General features: G+C 37.9%; 1 protein-coding gene across 2 annotated transcripts in view; it reads left to right on the top strand.

The window, feature by feature from the left end:
- ZFAND3 (zinc finger AN1-type containing 3) overlaps window positions 1-25,971 on the top strand; it is a 337,118-nt gene that overhangs the window by 274,164 nt on the left and 36,983 nt on the right. Inside the window, exon 4 of one of the 2 annotated variants that reach the window (XM_039235306.1) lies at window positions 4,806-4,871. The exons of the other annotated variant lie outside the window; for it this stretch is intronic. Coding sequence (XP_039091237.1) covers window positions 4,806-4,871 — 66 coding nt within the window. The remainder of the gene's footprint in view (window positions 1-4,805; window positions 4,872-25,971) is intronic. 2 annotated transcript variants of the gene reach the window in all.

Below are 25,971 nucleotides of genomic sequence, written 5' to 3'. Positions count from 1 at the left end.
ATACCTTCATTGAGTCCTCCTGGTTTTGCAGGTTACAGTGAAGTTAGTATGCAGATTTGACCCGCGTCTTCAACTGTATAGGACTGAAATTAGTACTGCTTTTCCAAGAAAATCCACTACCTTATAGGAAACAGTATAAAGATTTCTTGTTGGGAATACAGCTGAAGAATTTTATTTCACGCCTGTCATGTGAAATTGCAAATGGAATCCATAGTGCTACATTATGTAGGACACCTTTAATACAAGAATAGAAACATCCCTAGAAGACAAAATAGTGTATTCAGACTTCTGGTCACAAATCACAAGCCACCACAGACATTATTTACTTGAAGTTCCAGACTCTAAATTTGTTGAAACTTACGAAAAAGTCCTCTGGATGTAATATCAAATTCAAAATTATAGTCTATTAGTAAATATCTGCAGATAGTGAAGAAGTCTGAAAAAAAATCAGATATTTAATATGCTTTAGCAAAAAAGTACTCTTAGTGATTGTCTAAAAGATTAGGTTGAATTATCTTCATATCATCTGGTTCAGAATTGCCAGAGAGCCTGTCATTAAACAAGGAATTTTATGTTGTTGTTTTTTTAAATATTCAAAAACCCAAAACTTATTTTTCCAAACTTAATTGCCACTACTGTAGACTAGATAGTAATGTTGTGAATCATGCTGTGCTTTGAAATACATTTCTTTTCCTAACCGTGATCCCACTGACCACATAACATGCACGCACATACACAGTTATATTCATTTACACAACCCAGTCTTGAAGAGGCTTCCTCACCTTGCTCTTCAGTTATTATCTCTGTCTACCTGCTGCTTGGAAAGGAGAGGTGGTAGGGCCAAAGGACCATATGCTGCCCTTCTCTCATGCATTAGAAAGCCCAGTAAAGGAAAACCAACTCCATTATTTGATGGAACAGGTGCCCTAACTTTGACCCTCACCATCAGCTCTCAAAATTATTTTGTTGGCTATAACCACATGGCACCCATGTTATGTTTTTATTGTTGTGGACAAAACCTTGAAGATTCCCCTTGAGTAGTCCTTAATTTTCTGTATTCATTTTAACAGAGTTGATTTGGAATTACATGTGGTGCCTGACCTAACAGTGGTTCAGCTTAGGATGGTTTTTAGACTTTATGATGGTACAAAAGCCATAGGCGTTAAATAGAAACCATACTTGAATTTTGAATTTTGATCCTTTCCTCGGCTAGCAATATATAGTACAGTACCCTCTCGTGATGCTGGGCAGCAGCGGTGAGCACAGCCCTCAGCCTCACCATCACAAGGGTCCACAGCCAATACACTTAGACTTATTCTGTACCCATACAACCATTCTGGTTTTCACCTTTGGTACACTATTCAGTAAATTAGATGAGATATTTATTACTTTAATATAGGCTCTGTGTTAGATGACTTTGCCCAACTGTAGGTTAATGTAGGTGTTCTGAACACATTTAAGAAACAAGCTAGGCTAACTACAATATTCAGTAGGTTAGGTATATTAAATGCATTTTCAACTTGCGATTTTCAACTCATGATGGATATTTGGGATGTAACCTCATTGTAAGTTGAGGAAGACCTGTAATTGTGTAAAGGTAGATAGTATCTTCCTGTGACTCTTCCTTTTATTTGAGAGTAAAGGAATTTTGTATGACAGCACAATTAGTGTAGAATGTATGTGCAGTGCTCATAAGCGACTGTTTTTGATTTTAAAAAGTTTCATAGGTTATAGTCTGCCAGACCAAACTTAATTCCAAGGTTTCTGTTTATAATATTGTCCAGTTATCAAAGCTGGGATATATTATCACTGCCAGTTACTCATGTTGTCAATTTGTTTTGGCTCAACTATGGTTCTATTTGTACTTTACTATAATGTAGTGAATACATTGGATTGGGTTGTTAGTTTAACAAGCTCTCTGGAGAACACTTTCATGATGATGCATGTTGAGATATGCTAGGTAGCCTTAAAGTTATTTGTGTATTTGCCAAAACCTACAGAAATTCATTCATTAGGAATTTTAAAAAAGATCAGCTCTCAGTCTACAGACTGAGGTAGAGATTACATTTGTAAACATGGGAGTGTTAATTCAGGAGTCCTAGCTAAATTTCTTTAGGGGTTTTGATGTGACCAATTTCTCCCTTCTCTCATAATTTTACTGGATGAATTATTTTGTGTCCTTTTTAAAAAAGTATTCTGTTAATTATGCTGCTGTTGACTCTTGTGCTCTGTGCAGCTTGCAATGTTGTGGGTGCTCTGAGATCTTGGCCAGATATTGAGCTGGGAGTTAAAGAAAATGTTATCAGAGATTAGAACTGACTGGGTTGTTAATATTTACATTGTGTTTAGCTGGTTTTAAAATGTGTGCTAAAATTACTTCCTGTGCCTACCCGAAACTATTGCATCAAAATTTCCAGAGTCTGGGTCTGGGAATCTCTACCTTGAAAATGCTCCTTTGAACTTTCCAGATTCTGAAAATGTCCTAGTGTTTTTATCTGATGGTTATGCAAATATATATATACACATACATATATATATATGTATGTATTTGTTTATATATATACACATATATATAATGCAAGTATATATGTTAAAATCCTTCAGTGTGTCTATTTAAGATTTATGTGCTTCATTCTAGTGTTTCATTTTCTTTATGTAATACCGCACTTTTAAAAAAAAGGTTTTAAAAAATGCACATTACTCTCCCAATTTGATCAAGTAGCTTGGAGTGGTCACTTAATAAACACTATTAATTGCCCACTGTTGACATTGTCATGACCTAAGAGTAGATGACAAAGTGGGTCTTGGCTCTTGGGAGCATAAAATCTGGTGGAAGAGAAAGTGATGATACATAATATAAAGCTTTATAATTTATGAAGTCTTTTTGTATAGATGATCTCATCAGCACTGTGGCTTATGGGCAATTTACTATGCCCATTTTTAGTTAAACTTACCCAGGATTACTGAGCAAGTAGGGTGTAGTTGCAGGACTTTAAATGGAGTCTTCTGTAACAGACTATCACTTCCCAGAAATCAAAATGCTTTGGTTAACAACAACAAAAAACAAAACTAAAATCAAAAACCTCACATGGAGGAAAAAGCTCAAGTGTGTTTATGGATCTATCAAAGCCAGTGCCTAGAGGGTTCTTACGGATGTGGGATCTGTATCAGGTTTTCCAGCAGCTCATTGACTCTTCATGTTGCCTGTTTGCCATGTTGCCCATTTGGACTCTGGAATTTTAGTATGTTGAGCTTTCTCTAATATTTGTGATGTTTGTAGAAAAATTTTCAATTGAAATGTCTTGCTCTTTTGGCCTTTCTAATTTTCAATTTATTCTAGCCTCATTTTCAAATTCTTGAGAAGTATTTCCTGGTGGTGCTGGCTAATGTTGAATATCATTCTTCCTGATTACATTTAGCATTTATTATTTGTTCCATATTCTTTGGCACCTGGTCATTTCCCATTCAGCTCTTTTTTGCTGTCATGTATTGTTTTCTCTTTATGTACACAAATCTTGTCTTCCTAACAAGATATAAACTGTTTGAGCATGAGACTAACCCAGGTGGTGACAAATAGTAGGACTTACTAAGTGCTGTTTGATATTAACAATACACTTGCTTGGTTTTTCCTCCCTTCTCCTGTTTCCTCTTCTGTGTCGTCTTACACCCACTAAGGTTGGCTGCTCTTATGGCGTTGGGGTAGGAAAGGGTGGAACTAATGATAAACTTCTTAGGTGGGATCTCCAGGTCCCTAGACCTGTGGATGTTGGTGGCATAAACTCTGGAATAGGGCTCAGAGCTCTTTCACCTTTCCTTCCTTTTCACTGGGTAACTTCAGTGATATGAACTCTTGTCATTGTTGGCTTACAGCTGTGCCCAGAAACTATGTATCCCTTTGCTAGTCATCATCACCTGAGGAACCTTTTCAGAATAGTGTAACATTTGCCTGTATGTTTTATTCCTTTATGATCACCACCACTGCCCATCCTAGGGCATGTCAAGAACCACTAGTACTCATGTTTATACAGTAACTTCCTATTTCAAAAGGTAGGGTGTGGTCTCCGACATGGGAGTATTGGAGTATATATATCAATATCAACTTAAGAATTTATTGATGGTCCTAATTCTGCAGAATAAAATTTCTGCTTTTCAAGTCTTCACCCAGTAACTGACTATATCCCTTGCATACTCTTGAACTATGCCTGTCTCCCAGATCTCTGGGTTCACAAGATTCCATAAAGGCCCTTCTTCCTATCATATTAGAATTAAAGTAGATATTCTTCCTTGTTCAGTAATGCTCTCTTTATATATTAAAATGATCTATATTTCGTCTGTAAAGCAGTGTTTTTTGTTCCTTTGGGAGTTCCCTCTCTTTGAGTAAGGCTATTTTTACAGTAAATTCAAAGGTAGGGCGACCGCTAAGATCAGCTTAAGAGGGAGTGCTCCTGCTTACTGCTTTGTGGAAAAACTCATCTTCCCAAACTTTTGGGTAATTTTCTCTCACCTGCATTGGAATTCTGGTTAAAAGTATATCCTTAACTTGTGAACATTATGGAACTCAGTTATTTTTTATGAAAAGCATGTTGTTATTTAGAAAGAATATGGACGTATAGTCTAAAATGCTGAACTAAAATTAGGTCCTTAGAAATTAGCCTTCTGGTACTACCTCCATCTTTCCTACTGCCCCTCTTCATGCACATTTGCAGGTTGATCCCTGCCTTTTTAGATTTCTCTTTATCCAGGATAGGAGCTTCGGGCATGTAGAAGATACGTCCTGACTGATGTGCCTGCCTTTCTGTTTCTAGGTGGGCCATGCACAGACACAGCTCATGTCTCGTTAATCACACCAACCAAAAGACCCTGTGGTACAGGTACGTACACCATTCTTACCTGGATTCATTCTTACCTGGATTCTTCACAGAAATTAGTTACTGGCTTAAACATGGTGTCTTTGCCAGGGTACTCTCTAATTTCTTCCATCAGTTGTGAAGGTGATATATTATGTGCTAAGTTTTGGGAGTGGAGGTAGAGTGAACAGGGGATCACAGTGGTGCTCTTAGAGGTCAGAGTGAGTTAATGCTGGCAGCTAGAACCAAGAAGGTGGACATGAAAACTTACCTACTTCCTAATGTCTGAGGAATATTATTAAGACATGAAACATACAAAAAATACAAGTAATTGTCTAGTTTCTGGCATGTATGTAATTTGTCTCAGTCTTGGACCTACTGGAAAAAAAAACATTGTTTAAATAGTGGAGGCTGGAGGGTGAAAGAAGTTGTCAACTTTTTAACTTGATGATTATAGTATCCTAATAGTTTTAGAACATTTCTTCCACTTGTCTTAAAGCCAGGGGTATGATGAAATCATTCTTTTTAGATGCATTGAATCCCAAAAACATCTTTGTGCATCTGTGACATTTTTATTAGACATGAAGTCATGAATCTTACAGCTTTCTAAAGAGCAGTTGTAATGCCCATTGCTCGCTTAGTCTGCAGCTTCATTTATTTTAAACAATATTTGCTTTTTCTAATAATGCTCCCTGCTATTTAAAATAACTTTAAGATTATATTTGGAAGAGCCAAAGTAATTATATTGTTTTTCTAAAGGTCACAGTCAAAGTCTTTTTCGAAACATAAAAGTCTTTTTAACTCCTCAATAGAAATCGCACAAACTATTTCTGTGCACAAAGTTAAACTGAAACCTCAGTCCCTTTAAATGCTCATAGTTTTGATGTTAAACCTAAAATAGGCCTGTCCTTGCAGAGTTTTAGAGTAAGATCTAGGCATTGAACTCTGAGTAACTTAATTTTCCTCTCCCGTACACATTTTGAGGCAAGGTGTGATAGTCCTGGCATGCTCTCATCCCTCCTGTGCCCAGCATCCAGGCTCTCCTCAGTAGTTCGTGGTTAAGATAGAAGAGAGCTGTGTCCAGGCCATCCTGACCAGCCAGTAAGAGGTCAGAAGCTGGGAAACACTCAGAGCCTTTTGATCTCGCTCGCGTCCAGCACTTCACATGCACACTACACTTTAGTCTTTCTTTCCTTTCAGTCTTTGATCTCAGGGCGCACTTTACCATTGGCATTACTAACATGTTGAGGTGGTCAGGGAATCATTCTCAGACACTCCGGAAGGAGACTCGTGCTCAGCTTAGACACTGAAACTAGTAGGAACCCTTCCTGGATCTCATGTACTTGTGTGCTTTATTTTCTAGGCATACCTCTTTCCTGTTTTGTATATCTAAACACAGTAACAATGTTGATTGCATGCTTACTGCATTACTAGGTACCATTCAATATGCTTTACATACATACTCATTTAATCTTCAGAACAGTTCTACAAGATAATTATTCCTGTTTTATAAATGACATAAATGGGCACTCAGAAAGTTACGCATTTCCTGGGGTGGTAATATTACTATTAAGTAAGAGTCAGGACTTGAACGTGGATCTTTCATTCTTTTTTAATTGAGTTTTTAATTCCAGTATAGTTGACATACAGTGTTATTGTAGTTCAGATTCGTGAAACTGAAGCGATTCAACACTTAAGTTGAAACCGAAGTAATTGTTTAGTGATTCAACAGTTTTGCACATCACTCAGTGCTCACCATGCTAAGTGTACTCTTTAATCCCCACTACCTATTTCACCCATTGCCCGCCCTTCCCCCCACAACCACCAGTTTGTTGAACACAGATCTTTGAGATGCTAAAGCCATTGTTGTTTTCCACTATATAACGTTACCACATATTGCATTTTATTGTAATTACTTATACTTCCAGCTAGATTGTGGAAAAGCATATCATTGATGAAATATGGAAATAGAGAAACACAGGATTTTGAAACATAGCATATTATGAAATAGTTTTAAAAATGTGAGCTCTACAGGGTGCCTGGATGAGTCAGTTAAGCATCTGAATCTTGATCTCAGCTCAAGTCTAGATCTCAGGGTCGTGAGTTCAGGGTGTGAAGCCTCCTTAAAAAAGTAAAAAAAAAAATGTGAGTTCTAGAAGCAGATCTGGTGTCAGATCCTAGACTGACCATTTACAAAATGTGATTCTGAGTAAGTTAATCTCTCAAAATTTGTTCTTTGTCTGTAAGAACAAATGGATGGTGAATCTATCTCATAGGTTTGATGTGAGAAATAATATACATAAAGCTCACATAATAGATCTTCAATAATGGTAGGTGCTGTCATACTATAATCACTAAAGATTATGTGTATATGATTGCCAACTGTATACATGTGGTGTTGATGGTGTTGATACTACATTAATAGGTAGTTTAGGCAAAAAGGAGTAGATTAGAATTTACCAGAGTGTATTCCCATGTCTAGTTTCATTAATTGATTTTATATTGATCACATTCTTTGTTGCATGTCAGTACTATGTTAGGAACTGAGGGTAATATTTTTAGGTTTCCACAAATGAAATGATAAGGGAGGCATTGAGCTCTTAGTCATACATTTCTAGGCCTCATTTTAGGTGAACACATACCTCTTAACTAAAAAGAGATTGAGAATTTCTGGCTTGGAAGGACATTAATGCAACATGCAGGTCATCTCCTAAAAAGCCTGAAAGAAAGTTGAGATTTCTTAGCTTGGACATTAAAGGCCATCAAGTTCAGCCACCTTCACTTTTTTTCAAGAAACCTATCTGTGCCCCCCTCAGTCTCCTTGAGCTAGCTGGATGACTTCAGCCTTACACAATGGCCTTGACTTTAGAGGGCAGAACTTTCTGATTTTCTGAGGTAAATTAAATGATTTGCTTTGAGAATCACAGGTTGACTGTCCTTGTTTCCATCTTGCCGTCCTGAAATCAGCAGTTGCTCATCATGGGGATTCTGGCCATTTTTCCTGTAAATCACTACCAATTATTTATTGTTATGTTGCTGGAGTGTCTTGTATTCTTTATGTCTAAGTCTTCAAGAATAGGACTCCTGCCTCTAACACATGCCCTGTAGTGCTTCTGCCACAATGGGTACTGAAACAGTAGCTCTCCTAAAGGTCTCTCAGAACACAGGCTTCAGGCATAGATGATTAGTAAAAGATTATCTTACATCCACATGTTCTTTCTTAGGAGCCATAGAATGAGACCCATTGAATTAGACTATACAGACTCTTCCCAGCTAATCTGACCATACAAGTTTGGACCTAAAGCAGCCTCTAGCATGATAGTGATGTCAAATTAGAAAAAGAATATGTACTTAGTCTAGAATAAAGTGTTTCTTTAAGTCCGTGGTCCCTGAAGAAGGGCATACAATATATAAAGCCTCTGAAGTATAGGGAGAAAATAGTACAAGCTCTTTATGTCAGCCTTTTAAAATTTCTATTTTGCAAATTGATTTCATAATTGTATATTAGTCCATGCACATAGTTTAAAGCAAGCAAATACCCATAGAAATATATGTATTTGTTAATATATATAAACATATTAAAGGTACATAGCTAAGTGTCTTAGGTGTGCACACTCAAAAAAAGTTAGTGACCTCTTCAGTAAATATGTTATTTCTTTTTAGTGCTTTGAAAATTAGATATGGAGGCTAGCATCAGACTCATTATTAAATGGTTTTAATATGTCAAGACCTGAGTGTAAGCCTGAATGGTTGATTATGTCTCTATTTACATTTCAGGTGACTACTTTTTGATCAGTGGATATTGTAATTTAGAGAGATGGACAGTGGTGTGGAGTGGTTGGTCTGCAGCCATCGCAGTGAGAGAGGGAACTCTTTTAGAAATTGCTTTGTGAGGACTGTGAGTCTAAGAAGCATTACAAAAAGGAACAGTAGTGGCAAATGAAAGGTCAGTTTGTATTTGTGAGCTAGGTGAGAAATGCTTTTCCTTAGATGCTGGCTTTTAGCCACATAGAACTATTAACATTTAGACTCTTTGTAATCTGTGGAATGGAAAACTTTCTCTCTCTCTCTCTCTCTCTCTCTCTCTCGTGTGTGTGTGTGTGTGTGAGAGAGAGAGAGAGAGAGAGAGAGAGAGAGAGTGTGTGTGTGTGTGTGTGTGTGTGATCATTGTGGTATTCAAGCAGAGAAAAATGAAGTGAAGGTGCATGTGGTTTTGTAATATCAACAGTCAGCAAAGACTTGAAAATGTGCCAAGTCCCAGGTTGCTTTTGGTTAGAATGTGAGAGTGAAAGCATTTCATACTTTCAGATTACTAGAGAGAATTTACCTTTCTTCCAAGAGCTCAGAATGTTTCACACATGTTCCCTTGTTAATTCTCACAGCATTCTTGCCAAGAGTGAGTATATTATGAAAGAAATAGTTCACTTTCTTTGGTAACAGACCACCAGAAGATTCCCTTTCGTCCTTCATCTTTTCTATGAAGTTCTACCTTAAGCCAAAATGTTGTAATCTAAGCTATGATGTTAGACAGTTTTATTTGGAAGGTATTTGGATATTTAGGTGAATATTTTATGCGGTCATATTTATATGTTTAAAGTGCCTTGTGGGACAGGAGAGAAATTTGTTGCCTTTCTGTAGGATTTCTTGTTTAAAGGCCTGTAGCTGTTTGTTTGTTTGTTTGTTTTACAGAGTTACAGCAAAAGAAATAAGTTGTTTTGCATTTCATTTATTGGAGCTTGCAGTTGATGAATCTTAAATTTTAAGCTGTAATTGATAGAACCATGCCTTGTCTGGAATCTTTGTGGAGAAATGCTCTCTCTCCACTGGGACTCTTGAACTGTAATTAATTCAACGACCCTGCTCCTTCCAGGTGGGACAGTAACCAACTTTTCACTCTATGCTATGTTGAGTATATCAAGGGGTAGACTACTTAGTGTATGAAAAAAAGGAAATTTTCCTTTTCCTAGTTCACCGCTCTTACGTGCCTTTTGTTTTTTCATTTTATAGCCCCTTTATTTTGGAAGGTAAAATAAGGAAAAAGCCATAGGTAACTTTCAAACTTAATGGTACTGTCAACAGCTTTTTGGCTTACCATATCTATATTCACTTTTACTCTTCTTCTAGCAAGTATGTTGAGTAAATAATATTCTCTTTGATAGACTTGAAAAATGGTTTTTAAATGCTGTGTATATGTTAAAATGTGATTATAATTAGTAGAATAGCAAGTAAAATAACCATTTGTGGGGCCATAAGGGAGTTACAGTATTATCTGAGATGAAAGCAGATGGGACTAGAAACTGTCCCATTAAACATCAAGGCAGGCTTTTTGCAGAAAGTATCATCAATCCCACTCTAATGCAAGAAGCATGTTATTTTCATTTAACTGTATATCCCTTGCTTGCTTTCTTTTAAAACTTTTCTTTTTTTGTCTTTCTCTTTTCCTTTCCTTTTCCATTTCCTTTTCCTTTCATTTTTTCCCCCCAGAAAACCCATGTTTATCCTTTTGGGTTACCTGTTTTTCTTTCAGTGTGATGAATAGTGACATGCACTAGATACACTTGTATTGTTCATTGTTTCCCTTTCCTCCCCCAAAACGTTTTCTTGACTCACTTCTCTCAGACAGTCTGCTTGTGATACTATTGTTTGTTCTTACAAAGACACAAGAATTAAAAAAAAAGAGAGAGAGAAGAAACCCCCTCTTACCTGGAAGTTAAGAGAAGATTGATGTGCTGAACACTTTCCACATCAGTGTTCAGAAGCCAGTTAAAGGAAAATGTTTTATTGTTGTAAATTACTAAGAGGTTTATATAAGATCCTTTAAATTGATTCAGAAGCTAAAGGGTGGTAGTGTTTAAATCAGAGGTAGCCCTATAAATCTAAGAAATACCTACAGTTGTGTGTTTTATCTCCTGGTGGAGTCAGTATTCATGGAAACATTTCAGCCAGCTTTATTTGTCAGTATTACATATTTATGAATCTTCTGGAAAGGATGCTGTGGAGCTTTAAAGAGAGGTGGCTTTGGGTGTGAGTTCAAGTGTAATTCAGTTCCCTTTTTCATTCTTTTTCTCCTTGGTCCTTCAGGTATAGCTTTTCCCTGAGGTCTGCAGTATCAGCATTTGAGACAGAAAATTAGAAATTTGACCTACTTATGTAATATGCAAGTTCCCATCAGGAGACTATTAGGGAAGATATAAACCTTTCATATTTTATTAGCATTTAATGTAACCATTGAAGAAAGATCAAAACAGTAAATCTGTCATGGCAAAGAAAAAAGGATTAAAAAAATGTTTTACCTTGTGCACTCATCATCTCAGGTCCTAAAAGAGTTCATTTGATTCCTGGGGCAGGGGACAAAATGAGTACTATGTATTTGGCAAGATTGCAAACATTTCTCTAAAAGGTCTACATTCCAGTGTTTAATTATAAAAAACAAGCCACAGATTATCATGGTATGTTTTAATGGCTGTTTACTGATACTCTGCGGTTTTTGGCAAGTACATGGATAACTGGGGTAGGGAAATAACCCACTAATTGCTTTTTCTTGCGTTGGTTATAATTTTCTGTAAAGACTTTCATTTGCCTGAGTTGTTGCTTATATTAAGGAACAGAATGAGGTAGCAAGGCACTGTGTAAGTAGATGATTTGATAGTCAATATGTGAATAATAGGTGTTTTTAAAAGCACCTCATGCAATATATAGATTTCTGAAAAGTTTAGGGAGAGGAAAGTTACAGGTTACCTGTACTACTAAACGAGACTTTGGACCCATTGCCACTAATTGCTGTGGTTGCATTATAGGCCAGCTAGACATGTAATGCATGTGGACTTTAAGTCAAAGGTTTGTTTCAAAGCACTTGCTTGAATTTTGCTTATCAGAAGTGGTAGCTTCTCCTCTGAACAAAAGCTGATATAAGTGAATTATCAAGCCAGGGTGCCAGTCTTATCAAAAGGCATTTTTGCACTTGATGGATAAAAATACACTCCAGTATTAAAAGGAAAAGGAAGTGTGATGAGGCTTGCTGCTGTTTTGGATGTGTGTGTATTGAGAAGCCTCGGCTTTGGCGTTGAGCTACTAGTTATTGGTGGCCCACATGTTTTGTGTAAATTTGTTTGCTTAGATCCTTGAATGAAGTTATATCTATTCTCTCTCTTTCTCTCTCTCTCTCTCTGCTCTCTCTCTCTCTCTGTCTCTTTCTGTGTGTGTGTGTGTTTGCATTTATAGTCATTTATTTTATCATAGCTTGCACTCTTACCAAGGAGAAAAGCCATGAACTTCCATTAATTAGCTGTTCTGTTGCTCCAATGGGGCAAAATACCTGAGCCAACACTATTTAAAAAAGCTATCAAGGGAATTTAATACCCCTCTCCTCCTTTGAAACTTGGATTTGGGTGGGGGGAGGAGGATCTGGGGATGCCATTCAGGTGCTGTTCCATAGCACATGTGTGCCTTTTAGAGGACAGCACGTTAGAAACATAGCTTTCCTAGAGCAGTCTTACCAGAGGAGCGTGATAGAACAGCCACAAAGCTGCATTATAAATCATCCGAGCCTCGCGATGATACTGCCCATTAAGGAGACTCTTTTTTTTTTGCCCTACTCAGTTCCTGGCTGTACTAATAGAACAGCGCATCAAGCAAGGCTGTAAATAAAAGTTATTACCTAATAGGTGGGTACCGAAGTGGAACGGACGGAGCTGAGGCATGGAGGCCTTATTACTGCTCATCAGCAATTATAAACAGGATAAAGTGTCTGGGACTTGCGCTGATGCAGCGAGGGCTAATAGAGGCTGGGAATGACACTAGCCATGATAGGGTGATGTATGCTGATGGGTTTTTACTGCCTCATCGTGCTGCTTGCTTCCAAGACAAGTTGTGTTATCCGTTTTCCTGCTTGCTCATTTATCTGAGGAGACAGTCCCATTGCCTGTTCTGCCAGCAGGTGGGCTGGCATTTACTCCTCATACCTGTGTCTGCTTCTAAGGCACCCCCCCCTTGTGAAGAGTCTTAAGAAATATTTCATAATCATGGCCGATTAAAGCTGTAATCTTATTGTATTGCCTGCTGTCATGGTTATAGATCACACCTTCAGAAGTGGTTGCTTATGTGTAATATAGGACCAGCTGAGATACTGTAGTCACTCAGCCAGTCCAGTACTTTATTAAAAGACCACTGTGACAGTCCAGTAGTAAATTCTGTAGGAACATGCAAAAGAAGTGATAGGCATGCATCTTGCCCCTGACAGCTTATGCTATAAAGAGACAGAATAAGTCCAGAAACATAAACACAAATAATTCCAACGTTAGAGAATAAGAAATATAACTAATGTTTATTTTCTAAAGTGAGGATGGGGAGGATTAATTAGCTAATTACTACAAACAAATATAATACTAATTTTTTTAAAAGAATTATCCTTCTGATGAAATGCTTAAAATTTAGTTCCTTAGAGTCAGTAGGAGTGATAAGGGGACACTGGAATGTGGAGGCAAAGTCTAGCAATAGAACTTTGCTTTCCAGTGAATGGAAGACAGCAAGTATGACTTGGCAATGCTTTTGAGTAGCAGATAAGCACCTAATACTTGGGAAAATTGAGATACAGCTCTATTCTGTTCAGCTTTGACCACTCAACTTCACTAAATCACAGTAATTAGACCTTTGAGATAGGAGAAGTGTGTAGCATAGCCACAGAGGAATGCTTTGAAAAAAGGGCCTACCAGTTTGATCTAGGAGTTTATGAGCATTCTGACAGTTCAGTTGTTTGTCATTTGTGCCTTTAAACAAATACACCTCTTCTATGTGTTCCTTCAAAACTAACTTATCAGGAGACTTCCTGCTGTTGGAAAAATTGTGGTTTTTCTATGGAGCTCTTTGATGCCTTAAGTTATGCATAGGTTTGGCTCATTTTTAAGAATCTGAATATAAGTTATGCATAGGTTTGGCTCATTTTTAAGAATCTAAATATAGTCTAAACTTAGATTATATTTAGAATATAATCTAAATATGACAAACCAGATAAACTAAGAATTAATGTTATAGGAGAGTCTCTCAGTCTATAAAGTGTCTTGCCACTGGGCTAATGTGGATAGGTTTTTCCTTTTGCATATAAAGTAATAATTTGACTTACCAGTTCTGCTTATCCCATTTTTTCCAAGGTGTTTTGTGGGTAGTGGTCAGTGGATAGAGGAAGAGAGATCAATTTGAGAAAAATGTTTTAGAATAATAATATGATTTAATGGCTGATTAGAGTTGGCTGAAGAAAGAATGCAAAGTTGAAAAATTGGGGATCTGAGGGAAGAAAATAATAGTTGATGTCAGGGAAAGAGTGAGGAAAAACTGGTCTGATGGGCTAAATTTTATGTTATTGTAGATAGGCTATAGAAAATTATAAATATAGGTCTAATTTGGAAATCATTGATCTAGAAGCAATGATTAAGGGTGTGAAGGTATGTAAGAGAATGAATATAGAAGAATAAGGGGCTGCTAAGGACTGTACTTGGGGGCTGGGAAAGAGAAAAAGAAACCAATGAGTTAAGGAAGCTAAAGAAAGGAGAAAGCTAAATACAGGATCTTGAAAGATCTAAGAGAATAGGGGCCAGGAGATATGAGGACTCAGGAAATTGTTGCCTGTGGCTATCAGAATATCATTAAAGAGGCACTTGATAACAAGGAAATAAGAGCAGCAGATTCAGTTAAGGAGATAGGTGAGACATTAAAAACCAGTAAATAGTGGTGGTTGGAGAAGAAATGGAGTTGGGCATTTCTTGAACCTGGAGGTGGTTAAGATAGGGAAATATTTTGCCCTTGATAAGCTACAAAGGAAGGAATGATCCAGCAATCACACTACCCAGTATTTACCCAAAGAACACAAGAACGGTAACTCAGAGGGATACAATAAACCCCTATGGGGGCGCCTGGGTGGCTTAGTCCGTTAAGCGTCCAACTTTCGCTTAGGTCATGATCTCGCGGTTCGTGGGTTCGAGCCCTGTGTCGGGCTCTGTGCTGACTGCCAGCTCAGAGCCTGGAGCCTGTTTCAGTCTGTGACTCCCTCTCTCTCTGACCCTTCCCTGCTCACGCTTCTCTCTCTATCTCCTAGAAATAAATGAGAAATATTAAAAAAAATAAATAAACCCCTATGTTTATTGCAACATTATTTACAATAGCCAAATTATGGAAGCAGCCCAGGTGTCCATCGATTGATGAGTGGATAAAGAAGATGTGGTGTATATATATACAGTGGAATACTATTCAGCCATAAAAAAGAATGGAATCTTTCCATTTGCAACAGATGACATGGATGGGGCAAGAGAGTATAATGCAAAGGACAACATATCAGAGAAAGTCACATACCATAAGATTTCACTCCTATGCAGAGTTTAAGAAACAAAATGAACAACCAAAGGGAAAAAATTACAGAGAGAAAGAGAAGGGAGAGAAAGGGGGGGCTGGGGAGAGAGAGAGAGCGAGAGAGATAAAAAATAGACTTTTAACTATAGTGAACAAACTGATGGTTACCAAAGGGGATATGGGTGGGAGGATGGGGGATACAGGTGATAGGGATTAAGGAGGGCACTTGTTGATGAGCACTGAGTGATGTATGGAACTGTTTGAATTACTGTATTATACACTTGAAACTAATACAAGACTGTATGTTCACTAACTGGAATTAAAATTAAAACTTTTAAAAGAGGATACAAAGGAAAGGTACACAAGAAGGAAAAAGAATAGAAAATATTACAGGAGAAATAGAAGAGATAAACAAAGAAAATTTTTTAGAGCCAGAAACCCAGAAACATTAGTTGCCTCTAAGAGTGTGAGGAAAGAGATAGAGATAAATAGGTTTTCTTTTTTAATATATAAACAGCTTGAGTACATCCTCATCTCCTACATTTACTGAGAACCACAACTTTCTATTTGAAGCTAGAACCTTTTGTTTTCCACTGGTGACTAAATCAGAAATCACAGTCCTGACTTTACAAGTAACTTTTCTTTCAAGAAGACTAAACACTTTTTCTTCTAACCACTCCCCAGACCCAGTGGAAATAAAAGCACAAAAGTAACATGAAGACTGAACACACTATAATAAATATAATTGTGTGTGTTTAGCATAATCAATAAAAGATTTTAAGCAAATTTCTAGACATTGTAATGGGAATGGGTGGAAGCTACAACTTGGTGACTGTAGAGGTGACAGCCACTGTGTGCAAAGAAAATCTTAAGCAGGGTGAGAAGCAGGGCAGAAAACAGGGGAATCCCCTGAAGGTGTGTTTTTAAGACTTGATGGTTGAGGAGGTAGGCTCTAGAGGCACCTCTTTGGGTTCCCATTCCAGTTTCCCAATCTCAGGGACAACTGTTGGACCTCTCTGTGAGCCTCCATTTTCTCCTCTGTAAAATGACAGACTCAACTGTAGAAATGTTATGAGGGAAGTGAGATAACGTATTTAAAGCACCTGACTTAGTGCCTGATAAATAGTAGGTTGTAGAGATAAGAACAGAAGGTAGCTGATGATGAAAGGAGAGTGAGGAGAAACTTGAAGGAGGAAAGTGAGTAAGAACTTCCAGCTCCAGTAGTCTGGTTAGAAAAAGACATGGAATCAGAAACTGGTAATGAGGACCCAAGGCCAAGCAAATTGGAGAGTGGAGCTCAGTGAAGTCAAGGAAGAGCGGAGAGCCGTTGGCACCCCCTATTGGAATGGATGAGGGCTGTGAAAGACAGGAAGCCCAGAAAACTCTTTCTTAAGAAAACTGGACATCAGAATTTGGAAAATCAAACTTCTGTTTTGTTCTGTTTTATTTCTGGGCCTAGTTTTAAAAGTAAAAATTTAATTTTGTGTATATTGGTGGAAAGTAATTTTTAACAGAGATTTCACAAGCTTGACTTCCAAAAAAAAAAAACAAAAAGACACTCATATCTTGAATTCTTCTCTAAGCTTTTATATTATAATTGAGAATTCCTCTTTCTGGAGCAAATCGCAATTTAGGAGCCACAAAAGGTAGATAGTTTTCTTATAGTTAAAATCTTGGTAAAAAAGGCTGGCTATTGCATTTAGACCAACAACATGAGAGAACTTTAGCCAATAAATTCACTTCTTTATGATTAAAAATCAGACAGTTTAACCTTGGAAACATTTTTGTCACGGGAGACTTCATATTGTGATTAGTTATCTGAACAACCAAATGCCTCTGTGGGCCCAGTTAACCAGCCTCCCACTACATATGTATAATTATTTTTAGTGCATACACACACTCTGCTATAAAAGCTTATTTGGCCTTATGCTCCCCGCCGTTCTGAATTCTCTGTTTCATTACCAGTATCCACCCACAGAGTTTCAGAAAGCCATTCCCAAGTAGCAGAACCACAACTCTGAATTCTAAATAAACCACATCTCTATTAGCTCAGTGGACAGGGGAATTAGTTGCATGCTATGCATTACCCACATCCATCTACCCCATCAAAACTTATTAAAAATGCATACATATATAAGCAAGAAAATGGGACATTTAATTCAGACTGTGTTAATTTCTGTGTTACTTAGCAAGGGATAAAGAAAAACAATACAGCAGACAGTTTTTAAGATTTTTACCTTGAATGTGGGCCAGTATTTACTTGAAAAAATGTATTGAACACTGCTTTTTTTTCTTTTGAGAGAATGTTGAACAGCTATTTTCCAAAGATGTTATTACATTACAGCTTGAGTTATATGTCCAAATATGCAGGGTCTTTTAAAAGAAAGTTGGGTTGGGAAGGGAATATGTGTAGTACTGATTTGAATGGGAGGTATTGGCTGCAGCAAAGTCTGTTTTTCAAGTTGGCGTTAACTGATAGTTCCTGTAACTGACAAGGATTCAAATCCATTTCTAGAAGGTTAAAATCACATCTTAAGGTCTTGGTCAACCTCTTTCCTGGAACAGCAGTTGCAGTAATTGATGCAATTAAAAATGGGTCCTTTCTGGGATTGGAGGAAGTATAGACTAAGGAAGTGATATGTAAAAGTCTGTGACTAATCATTAAAGTGTACTTACAGATAAGTGTTGACTTCGCTACAAACCTGGACAAGCATAAGTGTTGGCATTACTGTTGATTGCCTGCTACAACCATCTTGCCATGCACTTTCCCATCAGACCTACACAATGTCAACATTTCTGGGAAAGAATTCGGCAGACACTCTAGCCAGTTATCTGCAAGTATGGCTACCCTGGAATACAGTTTTCTTTTTCTTTTCTTTTTTTTTTTTTTTAACATAATTTCAGATTTACAGAAAAGTTACAAGAAAATTATGTCAAATTCTCACTTTCCTCTGCCCACCTTCCACATTCCCCAGATTTAACATTTTACCATATGGGCTTTTCTACTCTCCCCCCTACTGACCGTGTGTGTGTATGTAATCCATATCCCCGACCGTTTGAGTAAGTTGCCTTTGTTATGCTGAAATCTTCAGTGTGTAATTCTTAAAATCAAGGTATTACATAGCCACAGTACAGTTTGCAAAATTGTGAAGTAAACACTGGTGTAATATATAGCTGATTTTCTGGCATGGACATTATGATCAATAATCTTTCATTGAAGAGTGGCTGATGAACAGAGTCAATTGAATTGAGATTAAAATGTTAGGCACCTGATCCTCTCATGTTTCAAATATGAGCTAAAGACAGTTTTCATAATAATTTTATGCAGAATTCCTCTCCTAATTTTCCAGCAACTTGTTTTATAAATGAGATTATTTCTCTTTCCTTCATAAGCCATTTTCTTAAGGCAGCCTTCTTCAATTCTCTACATACTTGGTAGGACCTGCATCAGCCCTGCTACAACCCTGAGTAATGAATACCTAATGTACTCATTCAGGAAAATAAATAGAGCTTTCTCTGGGCAAGCTTTGTCATCATATGTTACATTCTGACTTTAGGTTCACTTAGCCTCACTTCAGGAAAAGTAAGAGTGAGGCACAGGAGTATTTATTCATAAGCTGAAGGATTTACCCTGGGAGTAAGGAGTCAAAAGACCAGATCTTGGGTGGAAGACACTAAGCAATAGATAAGAGAGGAGCTGAATTAGGCTGATGCTAAATTAGAGACAAAAAAAGGTTTAAAAACAAATCAGCTGTTTAATTTTAGCATCTACTTAGTTATACATTCAAGCTGATTTTTTTAAATAGCATAATATAAATGTTCAAACATTTTTTTCCCCCTTGCATTAAGCCTGGACCACAGCCCACAAGATGACAGTCTCTCATTGTGAGATTATCATCATTAAGGACTTATTCCCTGTTAAAGAGATATTCGTTGTTGTTGTTGTTGTTGTTGAGCACTAGTGGAATACTAAATACGGTCAGTTCTGCCCTTGCCCCTGGAGACTTGCATTATTAGCCAGATGGGCAAAACAGTTGGAAAATTAAGACTACTCATGGGGAGGGTAGTTAAGTTTCATAGGAGTGAGATAATGGGCATAGGAATATTTGACTTTTTGCATGTTTTTTTTTTTTTAAGAAAAAGTAAAAAAAAATTGAATTAGTTCCTTATTCTTTTTTCCCTTTTTCCCCACCCTACCCCCATATTCCATGTTTTTCCATAAAGAACAGCTGTTTTCAGTCTTCTGGGAAAAGACTCATGACCAGATCATGTTTAACCCTTAGGCAAGTCATCCATGCTTTGGAAACCAAAGATGGGGCGTCCGTTACTCTTTGAAGATTGCTGGCGTGTCCCTTCCCTCTAGTAGAAAGAAATGGCTATATTAACATCTAGTCCAGTTGCTCTGAACAGTCGTATACAGCTTACCCTTGAAAAACACAGGGTTTGGAACACTGTCCCCACATCCCCATGCACAGTTGAAAATCTATGTGTAACTTTTTAATCCCCCAAAACTTTACTAATAGCCTACTATTGACCAGAAGAAGCTGTACCAATTAAATATAAACAGCCTATTGATATGTATTTTGTATGTCACATGTATTATATACTATAGTCTTACAATAAAGCTGGAGAAAAGAAAATTTTATTAAAATCATAAGGAAAAAGTACATCTGTATTACTGAACTGTGTTCAAAAAAAGCCTGCATTTAAGTGGACCCACTTTAAAGTAGTTTTAACTTGTGTTAGGGTCAACTGTAGTTTTACAAGGTATAATTTGAAAACCTGTAGCCTTCATGTAACTGCAGAATAAGTAGAAGACTTAATCTGTATTTTTAGGTGATCTAACTTCTAAATGAATGTCCTGGGAAACTGGATGAAAACAGTATGCCTGTCTTACACATAGTTGTAGGAAGGTAAATCTGGATATATAGATAATTCATGGATTCTCTCAAATTTCTCCTTCTTTAGATAAATGAAAATAAACTGTGGCTGATCGTAGTTTTCTGGAAATATTGGAAAAGATAGTAGAACCGAAGTTTAAGACCAGTCTTAGCACTTTGAGAGTCTTAAAACCCTCATGGTCATGGACCTAGATTTGTGGTCAAGAAACAGAAATTAGGGGACTTGAGCATGTGACCTTTGAGAGGTCTGTCTTTCTCTTGGGTTTCTTAATCTTGCTTCTCTCTCTGTCTAGCCTTAATAGTGTTAACCTTATTCTGTACTCTACTGATGCTATAAATGTAATATTTCAAAAAAAATCAATGCTTTGTAATGTTGTTGAACTCTAAAATAACCAAGCATGTTATAAGAAGGAAAGATTATCTGTTGAGAGTAATTTGTCAGTTACGATGAGTAACTGAAAAATCTGTGGGGAAAAGTAGCATGGTTTAGTTGGGCAGGCAGGACAAGTGGAGAAACTAAAATAAGGAAGTGGTACCAAGCCAGTATCAGCTACAAAGGAAGACTGCTGTGTTGCTGGTGTCACAGGCTCCACTGACCAAGTGGTGCCTCTGTAGAATGTAGATTGTGGCGATGCCCTTTAAGTAAATAAACAAGGATGCTAGCTGCAGTGTTTCACATGAACCCAGGAGTGGTTTATGGGGTACCCACCCTCATCTGCCTTTTTAAAGAGACCTTGTGTATGACCTGTAGGAAGCAGTCAAGGTGATTGAGAAGAGGAAGCTTTGACTTCTCTGGGTCTCATAAAAAGATGAGAAAGCACATTTTACTTTTTCTAATCATTAAAAGAAATAAAACTTCAAATGAAAATAAATGACTTTCCTTTCCTATTAGGGGCACAGCTTTTTTTTTATATCATCCAAACAATAATCAGGAAAAAAAACTTTTGTGGACAGATTTCTAAAAATAATGTGAGAGAAATTAAAAATGAAGCTGATTTTGTGTAAATTAAATGCTAGAAGTATAGACCACAGAAATTCAGAAAGTTTGCAGGAATGGGAATAAAATAGGAGGAATAAATCCTTTTTTTTTTTTTTTTTTAAGTTTGCTTATTTATTTTGAGAGAGAGAATATGTGCAGTTGGGGGGGGGGGTGCGAGAGAGAAAGAATCCCAAGCAGGCTTTACCTTGTCAGCATGGCGCCCAAGGTGGGGCTTGATCTCACAAACCGCAAGATCATGACTTGAGCTGAAATCAAGAATCAGGTGCTTAACTGACTAAGCCTCCTGGGTGCCCCAGGTGCCCCAGGAGTAAGTCTTTTTTTTTTTTTTTTTTTTTTTTTAATGTTTTATTTATATCTGAGAGAGGGAGAGAGATAGCATGAGCAGGGGAGGGTCAGAGAGAGAGAGAGATGCAGAATCTGAAGACAGGCTCCAGACTCTGAGCTGTCAGCACAGAGCCTGACACAGGGCTCGAACCCACGGACCGTGAGATCATGACCTGAGCTGAAGTCGGACGCTTAACCGACTGAGCCACCCAGGCACCCCAGAGTAAGTCTTATAAATCATATTCTAAGAGCAGATGACAAGTAGGATTATTCAGCAGAGATACTTTAGAGAAATTGTACCATTTTATTTGGATAAGAAGATTCTAAGTGGAACAGAGGGGCTCTTATTTTCCTTTTCAGGGGCTCCTGGGTGGCTCAGTCGGTTAAGTGTCTAACTTCAGCTCAAGTCATGAACTCACGGTTTGTGGGTTCCGGCCCTGTGTCAGGCTCTGTGCTGACAGCTAGCTCAGAGCCTGGAACCTGCTTCTTATTTTCCTTCCCATGCTTGGCCTAGGATTTGCTCTCTCCCTCACCCTCAGGCAGCTGGGTCTTTGTCTACATAGGAAGTAGCAGAAACAATTTTTTGCAATTAGGTACTTTCATGGAAGAGCAGAAGCAGAGTGTTGAAGTGTAATAACCATTGGAGACAGGATAGCAAAGTGGTTAATAGCAGAGACTCTAGGCCATACATACTCTGAGTTCACATTCTGACTCTTCTTACCAGCTTGTGTGATCCTTGGCAATTCACTTAACACGTGTCTCAGTTTCGTCATCTTAAAATATGGGTAATAATAGCACTCACCACATAGCCCTGTAACAAACGTTGAAAGAGCTAATATATATATATATCATATCATGTATATACAGTATATATACAGTAGTCTTCCCATAGCTTCCCTTTCCACTGGTTCCCTTTCCACAGTTTCAGTTACCCACAGTGGTCTGCAGTCCAGAAGCAGATGATTCTACTTCAAATGTATCATCAGAAAGTAGTAGCCCAAGTCTGCATCATAACACCTGCATCATTCGCCTCCCTTCATCTCCTTCTGTAGGCATATTACCTGTCACATTATCACAAGAAGGAAAGTGGGAGTGCAGTATAATTTTGAGAGAAGGGGTCCACATTCACATAACTTATCTTACAGTATATTATTATAATTGTTCTATTGTTAATCTCTTAACTGTGCCTAATTTATAAATTAAAACTTATCATAAGTATGTCTGTATAGAGAAAAACAGAATAGGCTTTGGTACTATCTGGCTTCAGGCATCCACTGGTGTTCTTGGAACATATCCCCTACAGATAAGAGGGAACTGCTGTAAAAGCATTTAGAAGGTGCTGGTGCAAAATAAGAGCTTTGTGATAGTACTTATTATTGCAGTTATTACTGAAGCTTAACTTAAGGAATCTCTTTTATCATATCCACTTATGGTGATGATGGCCTTAAAAATGAGCTTAGACAGAAGTTTACTATATGATTCTATTTGTATGTCCATATAGATGATATTCTTGACATGACAAGATTATAAAAATGGAGGGCGTATTAGTGTTTGTGGAGGGTTGCCAGGAAAGCAAGAGGGGAACATGGGAGATAACGACAGCTTTATTTCCCTAAAAACCAATCACTGGTGTTCTCCAATTACCTGTGTTCCTGAGACTGTGAAAGGATCTGTTAGTTGGTAGGAAGTTTGGTAAAGAGAAGAAGGTAGATGAACAAGCTGTAAGCTATATGCAGATGGTATTGTGAAAAGCAGACTCCACAGAAAAGAATGTTGAGATGACAAAAGTGACCAAAAAAAAAAAAAACAAACCCAAACACCTCTGTCTGCATATATACCATATAGTTCTTAAGTTCAAGAGGTATCTTTACTGACCTTTCTCTCTTCTACTTCTTTAATCACCCACCCAGAAGAATTTATCATATCCACATTGTATTCATAGCATTCTGTTCCTATATTAATGTGCCACTTATTATGCTGTAGGTTTATTTGTATATATGTCTTTCCTTATGGATTGTGGCCTCCTTGAGGAAAGAGATCTCTACCATATGCAGATCTGATTTGCCAGTTCACAGCCCAGTACCTGGCATACAGTGGACACTTGAGAAATAATATATGGGCTGTTGTCATGGCCCTGAACAGCCTAAGTAAAGTAGATCAAATAAACTGAGAATATTACTATACTTTATGAGATTGTGATTATTTTTGCAAATGAACATCCCTGGGCTTTTGCTTTATATTTTTTAATCTGGTGATGGGGCGCCTGGGTGGCTTAGTCAGTTAAGCGTCCGACTTTCGCTCAGGTCATGATCTCCCGGTTCGTGGGTTCGAGCCCCGCATCGGGCTCTGTGCTGACTGCCAACTCAGAGCCTGGAGCCTGTTTCAGTCTGTGACTCCCTCTCTCTCTGACCCTCCCCTGCTCACGCTGTCTCTCTCTCTCTCCTAGAAATAAAATATATATATATATATATTTTTTTTTTTTTAATCTGGTGAAATTTTTCCTTAGGTTTAAAATAATGAAGAAGTTTAGAGACTTGAGTGATATAGCAATGAACAGATGTCTTATAGCAATAATTAGCAACCCTACAGTCCATCATGAGAGGGAAGGCAATCAGAAAAAGGCCAGGAAGCTACTGGAAAGGAAATAATTGGAGGAATGACTTGTGGCCTGTGGGACCAACTTTAGTCACAGGGAATGCCATCAGACCGTAAGAAATCATAGGCTAAAACACTTGGAGCTAGCTCATCTCTAATGGTTGCCTAAGCATCCATCCTGTTCCCAGGGACAGATGAACTATATTCTGATGTCCAGTATGTGGCAAGGGTGCAATAGAACCAGTTAGAAGAAGAGCATGCCTTCCCCCACTGCCAGTGTGCAGTAGGAGCTGGGCGGATCGATTACACAGTACCTGCCCTGTGGATTTGTCAAATGCTTGCTGCAAGTTTTCAATTTCTGGTCCTTACTGTGTAACAGAGATTAAAGAAGTTAAGTTATGCCATTAAGAAGTAGATAAAGAATCTCGGATATGGTATATTCCACAGGAAAACTAACCAAGACTGTTGAAAAGTTTAGGTCGTTTGAAGGCAGGAATGAACAAATGAAGGAAAACAAACACTTTGAAGGACATACTGTCCTAGATTAAAAAAGACTTAGACATAAGATCCAAATGCAACACATGAAACTTGATTGGACATGCCTTTGAGAACAATGGAGATATTTGGACATGGACTGAATAGGAGATGACATAGGGGAATTATTCTTAATGCTCTTAGGTGTGATATTTTGGTCATGGCAGGAAATGCCCTTATTATATTATATGTGTGTGTATGAAGTATTTTGATATGTGCAAATTATTTTCAGATGGTTTTGGACGGGGGAAAGCGTAAATGTGGAGGAGAGAGAAAAAACAGTGTGACAGATTATTAACAATTGTTGAATCTGAATGGAATGTGCACAGGTGTTTGTTGTACTCTTTGAATTTTTCTATGTGTTTGAAATTTTTCAAAATGAAAAGTTGTGTGATAACTAAATGCTTTCCTTTTGAAGTTGGAAATAATGCAAGCGTGTCCTCTTTCAACACTCCTATTCAGCATTACTCTAGAAGGCCTAGCCAGCACAATAGGCAAGAAAAAGAAATAAACAGGCATGCAGAATAGAAAGAAAAGTTGAAGGAAAACACCTTCCTTTGAAACTATTTGGCTCTGGTGCCATGATTTTATTTGTTTTATTTATTGGAGAGTTGTTCTCCCCACAGTCCATTGGCTTCTCCTACTCGATACATTGACAGATTTATAATCATTTTTTTCTGGTGTCAAGATGTGCCATGAAGGGGTACCTGGGTGGCTCAGTCAGTTGGGCATCTGACTTTGGCTCAGGTCATGATCTCACAGCCCGTGGGTTGGAGCCCCGCATCAGGCTCTGTGCTGACAGCGCAGAGCCTGGAGCCTGCTTCGATTTCTGTGTCTCCCTCTCTCTGCCCCTCCCCCACTCACGCTCTGTCTCTCCCAAAATAAAATAAAATAAAAGACACACACAAAAAATTTTTTTAAACAAAACAAAAAAGATGTGCCATGAAAATCAGCATCCACCTTCCCATCCAGCAGGATTCAGAGAGGAAGATTGGCCTTGAGGAAGTGAGAAATCTAAACCCAGTCTTTAAACCATGGCTTTGGGACTTGTGGGTGCTTCTCTCCCACATGGGTACAGATTATCATGACCTACAACTTCAATGTCTTCAGCTACTCTTAAAGCTATCTTCTAACCCAAAAAAGTCCCTACAGAAGCAGTTTTTACATTGCTGTCATGACCAAAATCAGGCAACTAGATGATACAATTACTGCCAAGAAAATTTCTGATGCTTTATGTCTTTTAAGCATATTGAAGACAGAGACCCCAAAAATTCAAGTGCACTCCCAGGATAGTCCGCTCTACTGATCAGCTACCTCAGGTCTCCCAGTCTTGTGTGCTCAACAGTGAGGGGAGAGTCAGAGGTCTGCTTTCAGTCTTGACGTAATGGTGATGGAAAAGGAGACCATCCTCTGGTATCTGTAATAATAGCAA

Source organism: Hyaena hyaena, unplaced genomic scaffold (genome assembly GCF_003009895.1).
Source record: "Hyaena hyaena isolate Hyena2069 unplaced genomic scaffold, ASM300989v1 scaffold_96, whole genome shotgun sequence".
Classification (NCBI taxonomy): Eukaryota; Metazoa; Chordata; class Mammalia; order Carnivora; family Hyaenidae; genus Hyaena; species Hyaena hyaena.
This window is presented reverse-complemented; position numbering and strand designations above follow the sequence as displayed.